The 21,382-nt window shown below is 35.4% G+C and overlaps 1 protein-coding gene and 1 pseudogene across 1 annotated transcript; one reads left to right on the forward strand and one right to left on the reverse strand.

The window, feature by feature from the left end:
- Nucleotides 1–13,853: 13,853 nt before the first annotated feature.
- Nucleotides 13,854–14,977, forward strand: LOC147384490 (F-box protein SKIP8-like; annotated as a pseudogene).
- On the reverse strand, nt 14,720–20,566 carry LOC147384491 (uncharacterized). Its single transcript, XM_086425944.1, has 3 exons — nt 20,334–20,566; nt 15,752–18,173; nt 14,720–15,200 (listed from the first exon to the last, which is right to left on the reverse strand). Exons 2-3 carry the CDS (start codon nt 17,981–17,983, stop codon nt 14,901–14,903), a joined length of 2,532 nt encoding a protein of 843 aa, XP_086282070.1. The 5' UTR covers nt 17,984–18,173; nt 20,334–20,566; the 3' UTR covers nt 14,720–14,900.
- Nucleotides 20,567–21,382: the final 816 nt, after the last annotated feature.

Here is a 21,382-nt window from a genome sequence, read left to right on the forward strand (position 1 = left end):
ATTTCAACCAATACAAAATTTTAAAATTCTCATAAAAAAAGAGTGCCATTTTCTTTTTTGAAAATATTTATTGGACATTTGTCCTCAAGAATGTATTAATGTAGAATATCCATCTTTCAAACAAACAAACAAAATTTAAAAATTTCAAACAAAAAGGGTCACATCTCTTCTTAGGAATATTTATCAAACCTTTGTCATCAAGAAGGGTATTAATTTAGAAAGTCTATTTTAAAAAAAATTATTATTATTCATCTGAAATATATATATATATATATTAAAAAATCAAAATATTTTAAAAATATATTTCAATTATGAGTTTCATGACAAAAGAAATTTGAAATTAATGAACGACATAGGTGTCGTGTCAAAATTTGAAAATTTAGACTCGGTTCGATAAGAAGATTGAAGATAACTCAAGAAACCTAAAGATTATCGTCATATCCTCTTCAACCCCTTTTGATTATTCCTACTCCGCATGAGTATAAATTGTGAACGACAAAATAATAATAATAAAAAAACTTGTTTAAAGTAGAACATTTCCCATATTTTTCAATCTAAAATAATAAAGGATCTCATTCATCAACTAAAATCCTTCATTTTAAAAGCATCAAGTCTAATTTTAACTAATCACTTCTATTTTAATGTATCATTTTCAAATGAAACTTGCAATTTGGAAAGAAGTTAATGTCAACGATATACTAATTTATTCTTTCTTTAAGATTTCTCTTGTAAGATTTATCAAAGAAGAGAATGGAAATCATATGTGTTGATTTAGGGGCAAGCCTAAACGAACAATCCTAAAGATCTATGAAAAAAGTATCGAAAATGATCTATAAGTAAAGGAGTGCATAAAAAAAATGTCGAAAAGAAGAGCAAGCTAACAAAAGTACGACAAAATGATTCAACCATTGTCAAGGAAATTGTAAGAGAAATTCTAGTTATACTCAAAGGTTTGGATAAGAAAATTATCTTTTCTTGAGTCGACTAATATCAAATGTAGTCAAAACATGTTGTTCTTAAAAATATCAAATATCAAAATGAAGAGAGACATTCCTTCTACTACTTTAACATATCTACCGCTAGTCAACCCACTCGAGCCTTCATTATCCTTCAATTACTTAAAATCAAGGCACGCCATCCCATCCTAGGGCAATTTTGAAAAAGTGATAGAAAAAAGAGAGGATCCTATTCAAAATAATTCAGATCAAACTCAACAAAATATGATTTAAAAGCATCAATCATTTCAAAAATCATCAAATCTAAGATTTCAAATGAGCTTCGCACCACGAAATAAAGGAATTAATAAGGCAAATCCTATTAGACCCTGTGTTTGGGTAACCACTTTCCATCAATCACCCAATTTCATCAGATCCAAGATTTCAAATGAGCTGTAAGTAATGAAATCAATGAATTTAAGGAGGTTAAATCATGTCAAGTACTTGGGCTATCATTTTCTAAATCTACCATTTTTCTTAATGCTCTCAAACGTGTATAAACGAGTTCTTTTTGGCTCACGTGAAATGAGATGTAGTTTTTGCTCACAAAAAAAGAATAAAATGCAAACTCCTAATTTAACCTATCCCTTATATCAAATTCCATATTTGAGTCTATATCATTTTTTTGTGAGCTTCAACCATATCCACATCCTGAAATTGAGTTTTCTATGTTCGAAAAATGATTTGAAAGGAATGCTACTACCACAAATGTTCGTTGGCGATGAAGAAATAATTATTTGTGAGAAGTTTACAAGAAGTGTATCGTGATTTGAAATGGCACAATAAAAATCTACAAAGGTGTTATGAGTAAAAAAGTCAAAACATGACAATATTAAATACTATAAGCACGACGAAAAGATAAAATGACATCGATGCGCAAAACATTATAGAGCCAGACTTGGTAAAAATCGTAATTGGTACTAGGGGTATGAATGGGGAAAAAAATATACCATCTTTATCTATCAATCACTTTTTACCTTGAAAAAAGTTTGAAGTTTGAACAATCATCGATCTATTAATATCTCAGATAAATTCTAAAATTTACCATCAATCACCAATCATCACACAATTCTTTATCTCATCATCAAACATCATCCAGTCATTTTCTATCCCTTCTTCGATATCTGATGGTGGGGATGACTCTAGGAGAATTTTGAGAGAATTGAAAAAAATTATTTTTTATTTGACATGCATACCCAATCAATATTCAACAATACGAGATTCTTTATCTAGTTATTTTGCTTATACTGAAATGATGATTTAAAAAAAATAAAAAGAAGGTTTTTACATGTATCATACAAACTAATATTTTGGGCCTATGACAAAAAATTCAATTTGTTCTTTAAAAATAAGATATTGAATTACCCAAGGCCAATAATTATCAAAATTATTTTGCATAAATACTTTATTAGCATTTTTCTCCTCAGTAAGAGCATAAAATGTATGGTGCTCTATAGTATGAGCTTAAACTACACCATGTTCCTCAGTAAGAACCTAAACTACATGTTGCTTTTTGTCACATTAGTACAAACTACACAATAGTCTTAGTTTGTAAAAAAAATAAAAAATCGAAGAAAAAAATAAATTTTGATATTTTTTCGATGTCACAAGTTTGTCGTTTAAAGTAAGAGATGTTAAATCATTTTTGTCGAAATACACTTAAATTGCAAATCTCATCCCCACTTTTCAATCAATTCAATCCCTGTTGGACTCCTAGCCTAGGAGACCAACTTATTACAATAGATCACATCCTTGTCAGACTCAAAGCTTGGGAAGATCATATTTTATTTTAATTTTCCAACCATTGCAATCAGAGAGTGTTACAGTAAGGTTGAAAGGCTCTTCAATGAAACCTACCTAAAGATCATCACAAGTCCCTTAGTTCTTGCACAAAAAGTTTTTATTATATGAATTTATTTTCTTAATGGAACATATCACGTTTTATAAAAAAAATCCTTTTCAAGTTACATTCAATCTCAATTTGTCGAAATACGACAAAAAATACTAGAATTTTACAATTCATCAAATCTGAGTCTGAAATGATTTTCGTACCACGAGATCGAGGAATTCAAAGGCCCATCCTATCAGACCCCGTGCTTGAGTAGTCACCTTTTACAAAAAATCATCGATTCATTCAACATTTTAAAATTGTGTTTTTAACAAAAAGAAAAAAAAAAAATTGGGTGGGTATAAGCAAAGGTTAAGTCTATTTTTGCATTCAACTCTTGCAAAAAAGGGGTAGTTGTAGACATCCTAATTTGAACGGGTCTCATTAGAAAAAGATACTAAAAAGTTATTTTTCTATCAAAAAACTATAAACGGACCTAAGGACTCAAATCTTCAAAATTCGATCTTTTTGTTCAAATTAAATGTAATATTTCTAATAGTCTAATGGACCCATAATAAGGTCAATTCATCACCTAAATCTCCATTCACCACCATCTTATTTCCAAACCTAAAATCAAACTTCAAACCCATTTTTAAGCCCACCTAAGGCCCACCAATTCTCAACTACTCTAAGTCCCCATTTTAACTATCTTAAATCATACCTATATCTAAACCCAAACCCATATTCATATCTATAATCTTAACTAATAATTACTACATATCCATGATCATCAAAAAGGATACATGTCACCCTCACAACCAATCTTCGAAAAGAAATTATTCTCATCACCCCATCATTATTCTCATATCATATCATATGCCATCACCTAACCCCATCGCATTCTCCTCAAAATACTCCACAAGTCATCTCCATATCCTTCACACCATTTTCCTTAATCAACTCACCTAACACAAATCCCCAATGCTTGAACTCCCCCTTTTAAGTCATTGATGCCTATATTTGAAAATTTAAATTTATACCAAACTTGATGAAGGCAAGTAAGGGTCGAATACTGAGAAAGGGGATAGTTATCAAGCTAAAAGAAATGAAGTTAATCTAAAGTAATATTAAAATCTATTTTTGTATTTTGTATAACCAAAATGAAAGTGAAAGTAACTGAAAAATAAAGTAATCGTAATGAAAATTAAGTTAAAAACAAGAGAAAAGTACCACTAGTGATTATAATTACCTAAGATTAATATTTAAAATCACATCTAAGTTTTATCCTTCTTTTAACTCAACTCCAAGGGCTTGGTATGATCTCCTTAGGTTGAAAATATAACATAGAAGCTTGAATAACACAGGAGTTAGTGATCCTTCACTCATTAATGTGTGAAGTCCCTACTATCAATTATCTAAATTAAACATATTTTATCTTGATCTAATCTAAGCATAAAACATCTAAGTTAAACATAAAATGTATAAGAATTCATCTAAAGCTTTGATCCATTAGAGTTGGACAAAGTCTCGAAGAGAACCCAATAATCATAAAACAAGTATTGAAGGATAAATAACAAAAATACAGCAATAAAAACTTGCTCCTAGGCTTCCTCCTTTCACTAATGGAGAGAGTATAACCCATGGTCATTACAAGAAAACAATGAGAAGTAGTAAAACTAACATTTGTATCCATTGAGTAACTAAAGTATATTATATTCTTTTTAGAGAAAGTATAGAAACTTGAAGAAATGAAAACTATCCTCTAATGAAAAATTATAAGAGAAAGTGCCATGGGCATTAAGGGGGAAAAGAGAGAGATGAAGGCTTTTTCTAATTTGGAAAAAGGTCTAATTATAAATATTCGATGCTCTAGAAGGACCCAAATATAACCGCCATCCTTCTTGTGCATGTCAACTAGTGAAAGGCAAATATATGCAATTTTAGGATGCTCTGATCGAGGTTCACTGAGCCACAATGGGCTTTGACTACATCGTAATCATGTTGAAACTTTTGGTTCTTCAATTTTGCCTGGTTGTTTGATTGATCTTCAAGATTATAATACATACTTGATTGATTGATTTGGTGGTCCATCTTGATAATTTGATATTTGATTTGCACAATGAATACATGTAATCAAGACTTTCTAAAAAAATGTATTAATTTTATGCAATTAAGCCCATTCAACATGGTAGGACATGTAACATGATAATTTGAAGCTTAAGATGATTATTTATCTAATCTAATGAAATAGGGTGGAAACTAAGATAAATGTCTCAAAAAAGTGTGGATAAATCAGTCTTTCGAGATACTGATCATACCCCTAAATTTAAGCATGATATTATCCTCAATATTTAAGTATGCACATGCAAATGCAAAATTAAAATTGACAAAAGGAAATGAAGTGGGTTGGATAGCACTTGAAAATGATTCTACAGTCTTGTTGATACTAACACAATGTCTCTTGAAATGAGACAACACACCACTCACCACTGTTGCAGTGTCAATTTTATTTACCATATTAATCATGATTATGTTGTATTATGTCAGGAGTACCATAAAAGATATTGTAAAATTAGTTCATTCCTTTGTGTTCTTAGATTCTATTTTGATATTTCATCATGGGATGATGCATAAATTATGTTCAGGTCAATAACAAATACTTATTTTGTTATATGATTTTTTTAAGGCCCACCTGATGTATACACTTTCACCTTAAGTTGATTTATTAGTAGTTAGCTTATGGTTTCATCATGGGTTCCACGAAAGTTAATTTCAAAAAAGGTGTTGTGACTCTAATGAGATAATCATAAGGAGTAAAAACATAGTAGAAAAATTCATGGGGACCTGAATTGGTTAGCATCAATGACTTTGATCTACAAATTTCAGTTAATCAATGAAGCCATATACTTATTGATCAAAAGGGAAACACGATTTACATTCGGTCAGACTATTTGTTTTGTTTTTTCTATGATATTCTTCCTTTTGTGTTCGATATTGTGAGTTTCCTACTAATTTGAACTGATCATCTTCTCCAATTTGAATGCTTATATGTGCACCAAATAACACCAATCCCGTCATTAATAATGTATATTTTAGAGGAGTTCTCATTATCGATTAAAATATCTAATGTACACCATTTTGAGATTGTTCTAGCAGTATGAAAAGTGTTTTTTTTTAGAATTAGTTTGGGTAGTGCAAATGCAGATTTTTAAGAGTGCACAAGCTTGACTTTTTGGATTGTTTTAGTAGTCAAAAATCAAATTTCATGGGACTATTTTAATAGTACATTAAGTTGATTTTGTGGGCTGGTTTGATGGTTTAAGGGGCTAAGTTCATGGGATTGGTTTGATGTTTGAGATTGAGTTTGTTTTTGGGACTGTTTTTATGGTTTGCATGAGTTTTGTTGGGACTGCTTCGTGGGCCATAAAGGCAAGTTTTGTGGGACTGATTTAGCACTTTAAAAATTGTTGGGATTTATAGGGAGCGTACCTTCTTGTCGCAACAGAGATCTGAACCTTGAGTCAGGTCAAGTTTAGTCAATCGTCGGAGATCGGAAGTCTAAAAAATCGTCATGTTGACGCTTCTAGAGCTATCGTTGTTTCCACACCTTAAACCCTAGGATCTTCTTGATAGAAACCCAGAAAATTACCTTCTTAGAGAGAAGAAGATTATTGAGAGAATTTTTTGTTTTGTTATATTTTCACATACCCACATCTCATCTATTTATAGAGATAATTAGAAGTCAACCTTATTAGAACTCTAACTCCAAAAAGGAGTCCTAATACGTGATATACATGAGTTGGGTCCACATGGACGTCCAAAAATAACTAACATCTCCCACTCGTCCATGATGGGACTCAACAATCATCTCCTCATATCAAGTTATGCATGTCTTTTCTTTATACAAGGAAATAAGGTGTGCGACCAATGGGAGTTTGACTTCCAGAGAGAGCATTATGCTAAGTTTCTATCTAATTGACAAAACACATCTCATTTCCTATAACTCACATATGCCCCAGACTTATTCAATAGGAAGCTTATTAGTTGGGTTAGTTAAAAAAGAATTCTCTTATTGGAGAATAGATTTGAAGTCTCAACAATAAGAGATTTGCTCGAGGTAGTCATCAAAGACAAATGCGTCTCTATTAGGTCCTAGTTCAAAGACGCCAATAGCCTTGACTCAAGCTGGAGAAAATCTAGAACTTGGATCAAAGTGTGGGGGATTCCATTCCACCTTTGGGATGAATGTGCCTTCAAATTGATTGGTAATCAGTTAGGAGGTTTGAAAGAAATGGATTTCAAAACCAGATGGTGAGAGGACTTTACCTTCGCAAGGTTGCAGGTGGGATTCCCAATATGGAAGATTTTTAAGAGCTTGTGCATGTATTGTGGAGCTTACAGATTCAGAGTTGGGATAGAAATCGACATAGCAAAACAAGATGAGGAGTTGGTCATTACTAGTGCAGTCGATACTTTAACAGTAAGGACGAATATGGAGTTCAGAAATCAGAAGATTGTTAACTGAACAGCTCCTCTAATGGAACCCAGATCTAGTTTGGAAGCTTAGAGGGAGAAGGAGAAACCTGGACTTAACATGATAGGGTTGGAGGAATCAAAGCTTGTAGAGGCAACCATACAGAACAAGGTGGTCATATTTCCAAATTGTAAATTGGCGAAGGGACAGTCTAAAATATCTACATGTGGGGACAATGTAGTGCGAGGTGTGGACATGAAAAGACCACGTAACAAGGGTATAAAGTTGGTTAGAAGACTTGGATAGGTGGCACGAATTCTAAGGTATCGTAAGCTCTTGCAACAGGGAGGAGTGATGGAGCGTAGCAAAAATGACAACCATGTTCAGATCGTAACATGTGGCAACATCTCATCTATAGATGGGGGGCCTCATATTTACAACCAAGATCAGGGACCCACAAAGGGTCGGAACAACGCGTGGATTTTAGTTCAAGAATAAGGTCAACGAACAACGAGTCGGGTGGGAGGCCCATCGTTGGGTATAAAACAAGTTGTGAAGATAATAAAAGTAGATAAACATAAGAAAGGTGAAAGTGATCAGTCCAAACACCATCTTATTGTGGTAACTAGAATGTGGGACAAACTTTGAGCTGATCTTTGGCACCATCCTGCTAGATTGAAAGTTGCGGGACCTCCAAGTAGTAATAATAGAGGGATTGTTTAACCCAAGAGCTTTGAAGGTGGGAGACTTTACTCGCCCTTACAATCTTCCTCAGGTCCTTTCCTTGTATCCTCGTAAAAATTCCTACCTTGTTTTCCATAAGGGTTATGTGTTAGCTTTTTTGAAATTTTTTTAGGATATGTCTTTGTTTGTTCCTCGTGGTTTATTTTTATGTGGACATGTCTCGATTTTCTACAGCCTCCATCAATTCCTTCAAATCCTTTGAGCTTGTCTTAGAGGAGGGAAGTAGGGAGAACATGGAAAATATTAGTCAAATAGCTTTGGTATCACTACATCGTACTCAGAAACCAGTGGAGGTGGAAGTTGCTTATCGGACGAAGATGTATAACGATGGAAATTGGGTCGGTAGAGACAAAGATGAGCCGTCAATGGCAATGCGTTAGGAAAAGGTAGTTAGGTTAGAATTGGAAACTGTGGAATGGTTAGCTAGCAAAGCCCTGAATTTGGTAGAAGATTTTGGTATAGTCCCAAAGCCAGTGGATAGAGAGTCCTCCCTGATTTTGAGAGTGGTTGTCGAGGACTTGAGAAAGAGAACTATTCTAGAGGAGCAACTTAATCACAACAATAGAGTTTACAAAATTGAGGAGAAATTTGGGTACATAGACTCTACAAATAATCAAGAAATTTATAGATATAGGGTTGGTAAGCATAATGAATTGGTGGTAATTGCCCCCTTGGAGATGACAAGGAGATTACTTAGACCAATAGCTGATAAGGAATTGGTTAGGGTGGAGAAGAGGTAGGTTTTGGTTCATTGTTGGGTCTTTGTTTGGTTTCCAATGTCGTTTGAAATTTTATCTTAGAATGTGAGAGGGTTGGGTGATAGGAGAAAAATGGTTGTAGTGAAAGTTTTTATTAGAAGTACAGATCCCCACATTGTTACGCTTCAAGAATAGAAATTAGCTAACTGCAATGATAAGATTATTAAGAAAATTTGGGGGAGTAACATCGATTGGATAACCCTCCCTGCTTTAGGTTCAATTAGTGGGATTCTTATGATGTGGAACAAAGATTGGATCCAAGTTACAGATAAATTAGTGGGGGCCTTTTCTATTTCTATTTTATGTAAGTGTAGTAACAAAGATTTTCAATAGGTGTTCTTAGGGATTTATGGGCCTACTATTAACAGGGAGAGAATGTAATTCTGGGAGGAGCTTGAAGATGTAGCGAGTTACTGGGAGAAACCTTGGGTACTAAGAGGAGACTTCAATGTCATCAGATTCACTCATGAGAAGAATTAAGGGTTCGAATATCTCAAATAGCATGAGAAATTTCAATGAATTTATTGGTAAATATTGCTTAATGGACTTCTCTCTTTTGGGTAGATGATTCACGTGGTCTAATAACCAAAGTAACGTAAGGATGTCCATAATAGATAGGTTTCTGGTTGACAATATGTGGGAGGATAAGTTTCAAAATGTGATTCGTTCGCTCAGTCCTAGCCCAGTTCAGATCGCACCACCATCTTTTTGGAGGCAGGGCAACCTAGAAGACACCCTATACCGTTCAGATTTGAAAACATGTGGCTAGTTCATCCCAACTTCTTAGATCTCATTTAGAATGGTAGAATGACTGTCCTTCTATAAGAAATCCAAGTTGTGTGTTTAAGAATAAGCTCAGATACTTAAAAGATAAGTTGAAAGCGTGGAATAAAGAGGTTTTGAGGAGAATTGATGTGAAAAAAAAATCTTGAAAGAGATCGAAACCTTGGATGAAAAAGAGGAAGAAGGGAAATTGAATACGATAGAAAGAAGTAAAAGATTGGAGTTGGAACTAGAATTTCAAAAAGTGGCACTTATGGAAGAGATAAGTTGGAAGTAAAAATCAAAGCTCAAATGGTTGAAAGAAAGGGATAATAACATCAAATTTTTTCACAAAGTTACCAACTTCCACAGAAGAAGTAATCATCTTATCAAATTGTCCATCAATGACATCATGGTGGTTGGAGAAAAGAAAATTAGGGAAAGGGTGGTGGGTTATCATGAAGATCTGTACAAGGAAAAGGAATCCATAAGACCTCAACTGGATAATTTAGAGTTCAAGTTGTTAAATCAGGAGGATAGGGCGTGGCTGGAAAGAAAAATTGGTAAGGAAGAGGTTAGATCAGTTCTTTTTTCGATGAGTGGGGATAAGGCTCTGAGGTCGGATGGATTTATTATGGAATCTGTCAAACTTCGTTGGGAAATCGTCTCGAATAACTTCCTAAAAGTCATAAAAAAGTTACAAGAGAAGAATTGCCTTGACTACAACCTTAACAACACCTTTGTGGCCTTGAACCCAAAGAAAGTTGGAGCACATAAGCTAGGAGACTTCAGACCTATTAACCTAGTGAGTTCAATGTACAAAATTATCTCCAAGGTGCTAGCTTTGAGATTGAAAGTAGTTATTCCTAATCTTATCAATGAAAAGCAAGGGGCTTTCATTAGGGAAAAATAAATTCTTGATAGAGTGTTGATGGCTAATGAATATCTTGATTCAAGGATTAAGGATAAGAAATAGAGGATGATTGGGAAAATAGACTTACAAAAGGCATATGATCATGTGAGTTGGGACTTCTTGAAATATATGATGGGGATGATGAGTTTTGGAGCGAAGTAGATCATAAAATGCGTTACAACAGTGTTTTATTTGATTCTAGTCAATGGGAGTCCGGCTGGCTTCTTTAGGGGTTCGAGTGGGTTGAGGCAAGGGGAGCCTTATATCTCCATTCTTGTTTCTTGTAGTAGCAAAGGCCTTGTGTAGATTGTTTAGAAAAGTGGTTGATTTAGGAAAGCTATCAGGGTTTAGGGTGAACAATAACGGTCTTTTGATTTCCCACTTACAATTTGCAGATGATACATTGGTGTTTCTGGGCCATTCGAAGGATCAGGTGAGAGTGTTGTGTATCTTATTGTGTTGTTTTGAAGCTATTTTAGGATTACATATAAACTTGTAGAAGAGTAAACTTTTTTAGCGTTGGAGATATGAATGATATTCATTTGATAGCCACAACTTTAGGTTGTGGGCATGACACTTTACCTACATCTTATTTGGGTTTATCGTTGGGAGCTCTCTACAATAGTAATAGAATTTGGGAAGGTGTGATTGAAAGATATGAGAGAATGTTGAGCACATGAAAGATCAAATATTTATCAAAATGAGGTAAATTAACTTTGATCAAAAGAACTTTGATAAGTATTTCGATTTACTTCCTATCCATGTTCTCGCTTCCTAAGTCCGTAGAAATCAGATTGGAAAGGTTTATGAGAAATTTTTTGTGGAATGATAAAAATGATAGGAGAAAGTATCACTTGGTAAGATGGAAGTTGATTTGCATGCTCAAGAAGAATGGGAGGTTGGGGATTAGGGGTCTGAGATGGGTGAATAAAACACTTTTAGGGAAATAACTTTGGAGGTTCAGTGAGGAGAGGGATAGTCTGTAGAAGAGGGTCATTATGGTTAAATACGGGGTGAAGAGGTTAGGTTGGTATAACGGTGAGCCTAAAGGCTCATATGAGTGCAGTGTGTGGAAGTGGATTCTCAAAGTGAGCGAGGACTTTGAGAGTGGGATTAGATTCAGAGCGAGCACGGAGGACAAAATTAGATTCTGGGAAAATATTTGGTGTGGCACATCGTCTTTAACAACTCAATTTCCATCCTTGTATGCCTATTTTCTTAAGAAGAATTGCTTGATCCAGCAATGTTTGATTTGCAACGACTCCACTTCTACGTGGGAGTTGGGGTGTAGGAGAAACTTTAATGATTGAGACCTAACAGAGGTGACATCTTTCATTGATCTCTTGTATTCTTTTCATCTCAACGAAAGCGTTCAAGATATGTGAGAATGGACAAGGGCGAAGGATCTGAGATTCTCTGTCCGTTCTTTCCACAAGTGGCTAATCCTTTTCGTTGAGCAATCTTTCTCGGAGTTCATCATTTGGTCCAAGATAGTTCCTTCTAAAATCTCATTTTTTATTTGGTTGGCTTCCTTAGGGAGGATTTTTACGATGGACAATTTGGTTGCTCAGGGATAGATCACTCCCAATTGCTGTACCCTTTGTTTGAGGGATGGGGAATCGATTGAACATATTTTGATTCACTACTCTTTTTCTCATGAAATTTGGTCCTTTTTTCCTTGTGATTTTTTGTATTAGCTAAGTTTTACCTCGGAAGTTCTTGTTGTTAGTAGAATGAGCTAATAATGTTTTCTCCTCCAGAAAAATACTCCTTTGGGCTATACTTCCCTCGGCTATTGCTTGGGGGTTGTGGAACGAGAGAAATAACAGGGTGTTTAAAAGTAAGGCGAGAAGCTCTCATGGTGTTTTCTTGGAGATCTTGGGCTTTTTGTACCTTTGGTCAAATCTGAACATAGAGTTTGCGGGAACTACTTTCGATGACTTTGTTTTTAGATGGAATTCCTTGTGTAATCTTTGATGTTTTGGTATTTTTTTATTCGTTTTTGCTTTTCTTTGAGGGGCTACCTTGGCCTTCTCTTCTTGTATTTTGTTCCTATCTTTTGTTCGATATATTTTATACTTACCAAAAAAAAAAAAAAAAATCCCTAGGAGGATCTTCAATTAGGTACTTCATTTTTTTCTTGCTTTGTATAAACACCTTTATAGAATGAGACTAAGAATGATAGTTATTTTCATTCAATCTTACTGAAGTAATTTGTTAGGCCAAATCATCACTTGAAGAGTTACATTCATCCATTAGAACAACCATGAAGTGGAGCAAACACATGAGGGAGACAACAACTGGTGTAAAGGATACCTAAGAGAGGTGTAACAAAGGCAGGAGGTGCAAAAACTCCATCAATTTTGGGTAAATCAAAAATCCAATTTCAGCGGAAAAAAAAAACTGACCTAGACACCACCCACCACGGTTAAATATTCTAAAACGTCTGAAAAACAGCACCATACAGCCTCAAAACTCAGTCACAATCAACCACAAGCACACAACCACGCCCTAGATACACATCTAGGATTTTATCTTGAAATACCACAACGAACCGAAGTTCTTTTCAACACAAAACTGCATAAATAAAAGTTTAACTGCAGAAATAAGAGTTTAAAACCTTAAAAAAAAAAAATGAGAAAAGGAATAAAAGCTTTGCTTTGATATCAAGTAAAGAACCAAAAAAAACCTAGAGCAAATAGAAGAAGAGAAAGAGAGGAGAAGAAGATGAGAGAGAGCTGAACACAACTTAATCTATGGGGTTCGGCCTCTCTTCTTTATTTATTAAAAATCAATAATAAAAAATGTGGGGCCTACATAAATAACATAAGGTGGGCTCCCATTACATCAATAACCCACCACAAGTTGACTAAAACCCTTGGGCTGTTGCACAAACACACACAAGCTGTTCGTGTATATAACAGATACAAAATTCTAACAGCTTTGATTTGGTAACTTTACTAATCCCTAGGAGTGATTTTTTGGGTTCATGCAGTGGTAATGTTACAGAATCTCTCTTGTAAGAAAACATCTGTTCTACCATTTTTTTGTAGGCTAGGTTAGTTACTAAGCAGACGAATATATTGGCACAACTGTCTTTCTTCCGAAACTACAAGATTATCTGCTAGGAACAGATTGTGAATAAAAAATGAACTATACCATGAATCATATACCAAATGACCTCTTTCATAAATGGTGGCCATTCGACTGTCCTGTCTGGATTTAAGAGTGAGTGGCCACATGTACAGTCTGCAATGGTCACAGAAACTTCTGTAATGGTGGCACCACCATCAACATTTCCTAACCCAGTATCATATATTTTAGTTTTACTATATCTTAAATCTTGGTTCTCCTATTATTACCCTAAGAAGGTCTAATTATGTATTTAATCAGTGCAGTACGCCATCACCAAAATTCACGCCTACAGTCATGGAGACCATGCCAAACAAAAAGTGAAGACTCTGAGGGAACTTTAAGTACTGAAGATATTATCTTGGATGAGCAAGCCTTAGAGCGGGACCTACAGAGAGCCATTGAGGAAGAGAACTACGCACGAGCAGCCAAACTCAGGGATAGTCTCCGCTTTCTCCATGAGGACAGCAAAGCTTCGGTTCTACAAATCATTAAGGAAAGGAGATCTGGCAGACATGCAAGCCATCTGGGCAAAAGGGGATAATGTGTGTTGTGTGCACCCTGGTGTGTGTGGAATATGTGGATATGATCTTGTTATTGGAAGCTGGGAATTTGTGTTGGCTGACCATGATTCCCACTTGAGATCGAGGTGAAAAATGTTGAAGTTCATGTTAGAGGTGATGTTGGGTACGTGACATGCATCGAGATGGTCAAGACAAAAGGCAGTAGTTGGGGGAAATAATTTGCCACAAATGTGTTCGAGAGGATTGATGGCCAGTGGTTTATTTGTATTCACCATGCATCATATATCAACCAGTGAAGTAGATTGATGTGACTATATAGTAGCATATAATATTGAGAGGGAGAGATCCATTCGGATTTTAGTGATTCTGTATACTAGGTTATGTTTTGTATAAACGAAACCCGTTTGCAGTATGCGTGTAACCAACATTTGAGTCTGGCATGATTTCTTTGTTCTTCGTCATCTAGACGTGGTTGTGGAAAACCGAATAACACACAGATAATACCCAATAACAAACCAGATGGATGTGATTATTTGGATTTGAGATTTCATCTTACTTTAAATTTAAGGGTGTGTACAGTAGTAAAATGGCATAGCATTGATATGCAAGGCATCTTGTACTCTCTTAAAAGAGAAAACTTGTATAGGATACAAATACTATGTACTGCATAATGACTGATAATGCGAACGTTTGACTATGAAAAAAAAAAATCTTCACTTCCTCGCTTTCTTACTCGAATAGGTACTTCCTGCATATCTCATTCAAAGCAACTAGACCCTCCCAACAGGAGAAAGAGGTGGGAATGGTAAACAGGTCCAAGGAGCATCCCCATCTATTTGAGTAGGAATCTTTATTCTATCATTTTCCGTTAATATGATTTCCTCTGAAATTTTATCTTCAAGCAGGTTACTCACTTCAGAAAGCTCAGCAAGTTTTCTACTATCTAGGATTGCTGTACAGATGGAGAATGCTTGCAGCGAAGAGATTGACTCATTGAAATCAATGGAGTAGATTCCCTTCTCGAAAGTCGACAAGCTGAAGACAGTTCTGTTTTCTTGAGTTGCTCCTTCCTGTCAAAAATATATTTCAGAGAAAAAAAAGGGTAGATACTTGGCCTAATGTTCACACAGAGAAAGAGAGGGACAAACATTGGTAATGCTGGGTTTGAGTATAAAACAAGGGACCAATTAGTTGCACACCACCCATTACTAATTGCACCCCCATCACTTAAAAATTCCCATTTGGATGATAATACTCCAAAAATAATTTTAAAAAAATGTTGCACTCTTTTTGCCATAGAAATTATTGCTGGCCGAGTAGTTTTTTTGGCAAAAATTCTTGGCTGTTTCTAAACCATGTTTACAAAGTTGCACGTTTCGAAATCATTTTGCAAGAAATACTTCGGTTCCAAAGAGAACACAAGCAAAACTTAATCATGAGAAAAATAGAGCGCAAATAGGGATCACAAAAACAAAGCTACAAAAAGATGAATAAGCTTTAAACCCAAAAAGGTTATGTATTGAAATGCAATCAGTAGTTTAAAAAGTGGTCATAAAAAAATAAAAATAAAAAGAATTTTTTAAGGTTGGTGTGCAACTAGTCGGGGTCCTAAAATAATTACCTGAATGAAAAGTTCAAATTGATCTGTTGTGCGAAAATCCTTAGACGAACTTGAATTCTTACTGCATTGATCCTTATTAGCAAGAATTCTTAGACTGCAACCAACATCCCAGCCTCCACAATCACATGATCCACCCGTTATCCATCTATTGATCAGAGATGAAGGTACTCCTGAAGCTGGCAAGCTATGAACAGCACCGGGAAGTATGACTATGAAGCTAGAAAGGCTTTGGTTTTCTACACAAGATCTACTCTGCCGATGTTCTGCTGAGTTGCAAGAGCGACTTTCTTCTGTGCTCTCCTTTGGGACCTTGACAACAACGGCCGCAAGTTCGCTGTTGATTTCTTCACCCACCTGTTTTTGCTCAACATTGAACAAAACAAACTCTCTTACCATAAATTGATCCTTGGAGTCATTTCCGATGTTGCCGCACTGAGAGCTAGAAACCTTCATTTCACCGATGATTTTAGGGATATAGTCGATTTTTTTACCTTTGCTTCCTTGATTTATCCATCCTCCACTCTTCTTTTTAGTTTTTTGAAAGGAGTAGAATGTATAAACCAAGCTACAATCATTCTTCCCAAAAGTGGTTATTTTCTTCAACGATGCTGCAAGAATGTCGTTGTTGTCAACTGCAAATGTAAAAAAAGGGAGTCCATCCTTAACTGTTACTTTTAAAATAGCTTGCACCATCAACGACTCACGCTTCTCATCTTGATGCGAGACATCGGTATGACTTAAGAAATTCAAGCTTCTTTCCACTGGCTTCGCCATGCAAGAATCCAACTGTTTTGAGGTCGAATCATCTCTTGATGGTTCGGCTGCCTGAAGGTGATTGGCTGCCCTTGGTTTCAGCAATGGATCCAACAACCTTCTCAATGGGCTAGACTTGGATCTGCTTTTTGAATTTGTCTTCTCTCCAATTGAATTATCCAAACAAGGAGAAGCCTCTGGTTTCACTGGACCAGACCTAGCAGTAACATATGTTGATTTCAACTGCGGCACGGATGAAACCTCTTTAGAACTAAAACTTCCGCTCATTGGACCTAAGTCAATGGTACCCATATGATTTGGTGACGGATATCTTCCAGTAGCAGTTTTTGCTTCCACTGCTTTTGGACCAGATCCTTTGGAAGAAGCCTTGTGTACTGTGAACTTTGTAGACTTCATGATTGAATTGTTCTCTTCGGTGTGCTTATCTTTTGAACGAACAATTGTTGATCCATCTGAACATGGTATCGAATGAGACACATCAAATGGATCTTCTGTACCACGAGCATTCACGGAGCTACATAATTTCACATCTGATACTTTGTTGCTCTCATCTTTGTAAGGCAGTGAGTGTGAGTGAGGGATATCAGCACAGAGCTCCATAAACTGAACCTCATTGTTAATATAAAAGCTATCTGAAAAGCTTTTACATTTTGGTTTTAATGGCTTTCCATCATCTATTTTTGTGGAGTCAGTTAGCTGAGATTTACCTGACAAACTTTTTTTGGTGGAATCTCTTGGCAAAAGGAGTACGATGGTTTTGCTCTTGCCAGGGCAATGTTGTTCAATGAATCTAATTTCTTCGAAAAGCTCTGTTTTCTTTTCGGGAATGATCTTTGGATCTGAATCATTTACCTTAACTTTCTCAACGTTGATCTCTGAGTAATTTTTCCCAAAAGACTGATCTGTTGTGGGGAGCTTTTGCTGACAAGCCAATGTTTTGTTGGAAACGGTTTTTAAATCTTGAAAAGCTGAGGCATTTCCTATAAAAGGTTTGACAGAATGAGAATGGGTTTCTTTAGAAGATGAGGTCAGATGAGAAGGTAATGAAGAATGCACACTACTTCTTCCAGGGATCTGTTTTTGGTTGTACTTCCATTCCCAGGCGCCCCCAGTCAAGGACACCAAATTCAAAGCCTTCTCTTGGAGGTTTTCTCCTCTCTCCACGCGTTGGAGATAACCTGGTAAATTGGACATATACTTAACAAGCTCACCTTTATTGCGCGCTTTTCTCTCTGCCCATTGCTTCTGGTAATTCCCCGAAGATTTAGGTGGGACTGAAGGCCCGGCACCTACATTCTGTTTTGTTTCGTGATGCTGATCAGTGCACGGTTTTTCTGATTTTGGGTTGTTTGGCAACTTTAGACTTCGGCTTGGTTGGGATGGCTGGATTTTCTCCTTTACTGTTCTTGCGGTTTGATGATTCCTTGAATTTTTTTTCAGATCTTCTTGGTATCCCATATCGAATACAGGTACTTAATACTCATTAGTCATAGTTTGATAATATCTTTGATGGCATGGTATTGAATGTTCTTACAAAGAAACAGCATCTCTTTCCCGCCACATATTCACCATAGAGAAGGGATTCCCAATTATTTCCTGTCCACCTTAACACATTCTGGTATGATTCATGTTGAGATCGGCTCTTCTGCTGAAGACAATAAGCAAACAAAGAGCTTTATTTCATCTATACTTGGTGAATGATGGCTTCATAAGAATTTTAATTCAGGGGATTAAATCCAAATGCGATCAAATTCTGGTCCAAAGGTTTTACACAAAGCATTGATGCAACAATTCAAGTAAACATCACATAGACACATCATCATGTAGGAGTCTTGGTATGTACAATAAGATGAAATTTTGCTATACAAGATAAATTTTCTCAGACAGACATCATAATCAAGAGAAAAACCAAAGTATCAGGATTTCTTAGATTACCATGTTTGAGCTGCATAATTTACTCTATTTACCAGTGTCCTTGAGCGCCCAAAACAGATATTTCTTTACGGCTCCAATATGTTTTACTCCAAGAATTTTTCTAGAAAGCTTTTTTAAAAATAAAAACATCACCCAAATAGAAAAACTCTATTTGATAATTTCTATGTTGAACAAAAACCAAAAAGAATACTTTTCAAAGAAAATTATTTACTGATGGAATTTTTAACTAACAGAATTTATTTATTTATTATTTTCCCAATGGGTAAGCTGTACTTGAACCCACGACGTCAAAGTTACTTTCCAATGTGTCAAACCAACTGAACTATGGGTCTAAGTGCAAACAGAACTTATTTCTGAGGAAATTTTTTAAAATTCTATCCGCAATCCATATATAAAACTAAAAAATGTCTTTTATACATCATTCTCATTTTTTTATTTTTTATTTAATGTCATAAAAAATGTCTTTTATGTGGATCACAATTTCAATTTCATCATTACAGTTGAATTACGTAGAGCCTAAGATTTAATTATTTGAATATTGAAATTTAGCTTTTAGAATTAAACCAATCAAGTGAAGTTGGGAATAGAAACAGATTGGAAAATTTCTATATGGTATTTTCCTTATCAGAAGTGTTGTTTAGACGGAACCTTTCATTGATTGCGCAACATAGTATCAGTGGGGAAAAAAAAAAGAAAATATCAAAGCTCAGTGACATTGTTTGCAAGCTTGAGTGATAAGAGGTTGGATTTGAGTTATCGATTAGATTAGAGAAAGATTATTTTGTTGCAAAGATTGTTCATCTTGGAACCATCCAATGCAGCATCATTTTTTTTTACTCGGGTTATGGTACAGAGGTTAACTTTTGTTTTGGAATCTCACAGATATTGTTTCAATGGTTACATGATTTTCATGCCTTGGGCAAGCAAAAACCATTTATTTTTCACTAACTTGTATGTACTGATAATCGAATGTTAATTAAGTCATGGCCATTTTGTATAGTTTTTTTTTTTTTTTTTTATGTCAGCTCACAGACTTGTTCTAATCCGATTTAAGAAGAAACTAAGGCCCTGTGTGCCCTGTGTGGATACACCTTTCTGCACAAAAGCAGAAGCCCAATCTCTCCGCACAAGAGCAAAAAACCTCTCCGCGCAAGAACAGATTTTTGGAGCTTTTCAACAAAGAACAAAAAATCTCTCGGCGCAAGAGCAAAAACCTATCCAAATGTTTGGTAGCTCCTCGTAGGAGCAGTAAGTCCTTAAGAAGCTCTATCCAAACGCAGTGTAAACTTCCTACTCTGCATACTATGGTCACAATAATTCATTTAAAGAAAAGGGTAAAATTTCTTTTACAAAGAATTGAAACTCTGTCCAACAGAAATATAATTTTATGTCAAAGTATTTGCAAGGAGAGCACATGGAGATTCTTTTGTGGGTGGAACTCAGGTAGGAAATGGGGGGAGATCGAATAAACTCAGGTCTCCTCCGAACTACAAGCCTATATCTGGTCATATTTGGCAAATTCTCCCAAAAACTTATAAGTAATGTGGTGAATTTGGGAACAATAAACCTATTGATGTAATAAACACAAACTGCACAAAATTAAAGATAAATAAAAAGAAGGTAAGCCCAAATTACAAGAATTACTTTGAGGATCAGATAAAATTGTGTGCCCCCTTGCTATTTCAACTTCAACACCAAAATTTCTAACAAACAAATGAAAATAGTATCATTTTTGTTCAAAATTCACACTTGTTCTCCTCCCCTCCCCCCATACATCAAAACTCTTATCTAAAAATTCTAAATTTAAAAAAAAAAAAAAAATTCTCATAAAGGAAATAAAATCCTAAGCGAGATCGAAATATTGCGCACGTACCGTACGAATCGAATAATGTAAGAGCTGAGGTCGATCTCGAAGAAGATGAAACGATACGGAGATCCAGAGTAAAGAAACGAACAAGTGCAGTAGCGAGAGAGAGAGAGAGAGAGAGAGAGAGATCCGGATGCGCTTTCTACAAAGCAGGAGAGGAAAGACAAGCACTGGAAGTGGAAGAGAGTAACCTATCGTTATCAATTGCACGGTTGAAAGCGCGTCTATGGCTATATTGCCTATTGGTCTTGTAGTTGTAGGTATATCTATATCTATTGGTGACATCAAATCACAGTAGGCGCGGCTGTGGTGTGGTGTGGTGTGGTGTGGTGTGTTGTGGGCCCATCCCAAAGACAAACTGTGGCACCCACTGTGGTCCCCATTTTACCTTACGTCATTCAGACGGTCACCTCTCTCTCTCTCCTCTCTCCTCTCTCTATATCTTTTTCTCATAAAAGTATGATCCAAAGCCATTGAATGATGATATTCTTAGATATGCGAGTGGGGACCACTAGTAAGTTTGGGGGGTACCGAAATTACTAGAGTAGCAATGGGTGTCTTGGGAAAGAGTCTTCTGATACTGGGAGGGATTATTACTTAGAGACGAGGGCTTTTTTGGAAATATAGACATTAAGGAGGTAGTAGTGCAGGACAAACTATTCGAAAAAGAAAAGAAAATCTTGGTGATCGACATGTTTTGTTTATTTTCCTTAAACGAAATAAATGATCACCGACATTGTCGTTCACCATCTTTTCTTAAATTTATTTATTTTCATAGTAAAAAGACTTTTATATCCTCAATCAATAATTTTTAAGTTAAAAAAATTTAATCTCTTTTTTTTAAGGAGATAATATAATTTATTTAAGAAATACACTTTTAATTGGGGAACCCTAAGATCTCACCCCTACTGTTTGACGGAGCTAATAAACCATGGTTTGAGGTTAGTCTTTTCCTAAAGACTACAAGATAAAGACAATAAAAAATAATTTCTTTTATGACATTAAATAAAACATTGGATTCCCACATCGAAAGAATCAATGAGATAAAGATAAAT

Source organism: Akebia trifoliata, chromosome 15, assembly GCF_017979445.1.
Source record: "Akebia trifoliata isolate Shusen 1 chromosome 15, ASM1797944v1, whole genome shotgun sequence".
Taxonomy (NCBI): Eukaryota; Viridiplantae; Streptophyta; class Magnoliopsida; order Ranunculales; family Lardizabalaceae; genus Akebia; species Akebia trifoliata.

Excerpts from the sequence above, each read along its gene's own strand:
- LOC147384491 (XM_086425944.1), bottom strand. The coding sequence starts at position 17,983 with ATGGGATACCAAGAAGATCTGAAAAAAAATTCAAGGAATCATCAAACC. Across the intron at positions 15,201-15,751 it reads AATTTGAACTTTTCATTCAG|GAAGGAGCAACTCAAGAAAA; the intron begins GTAATTATTTTA and ends TATTTTTGACAG.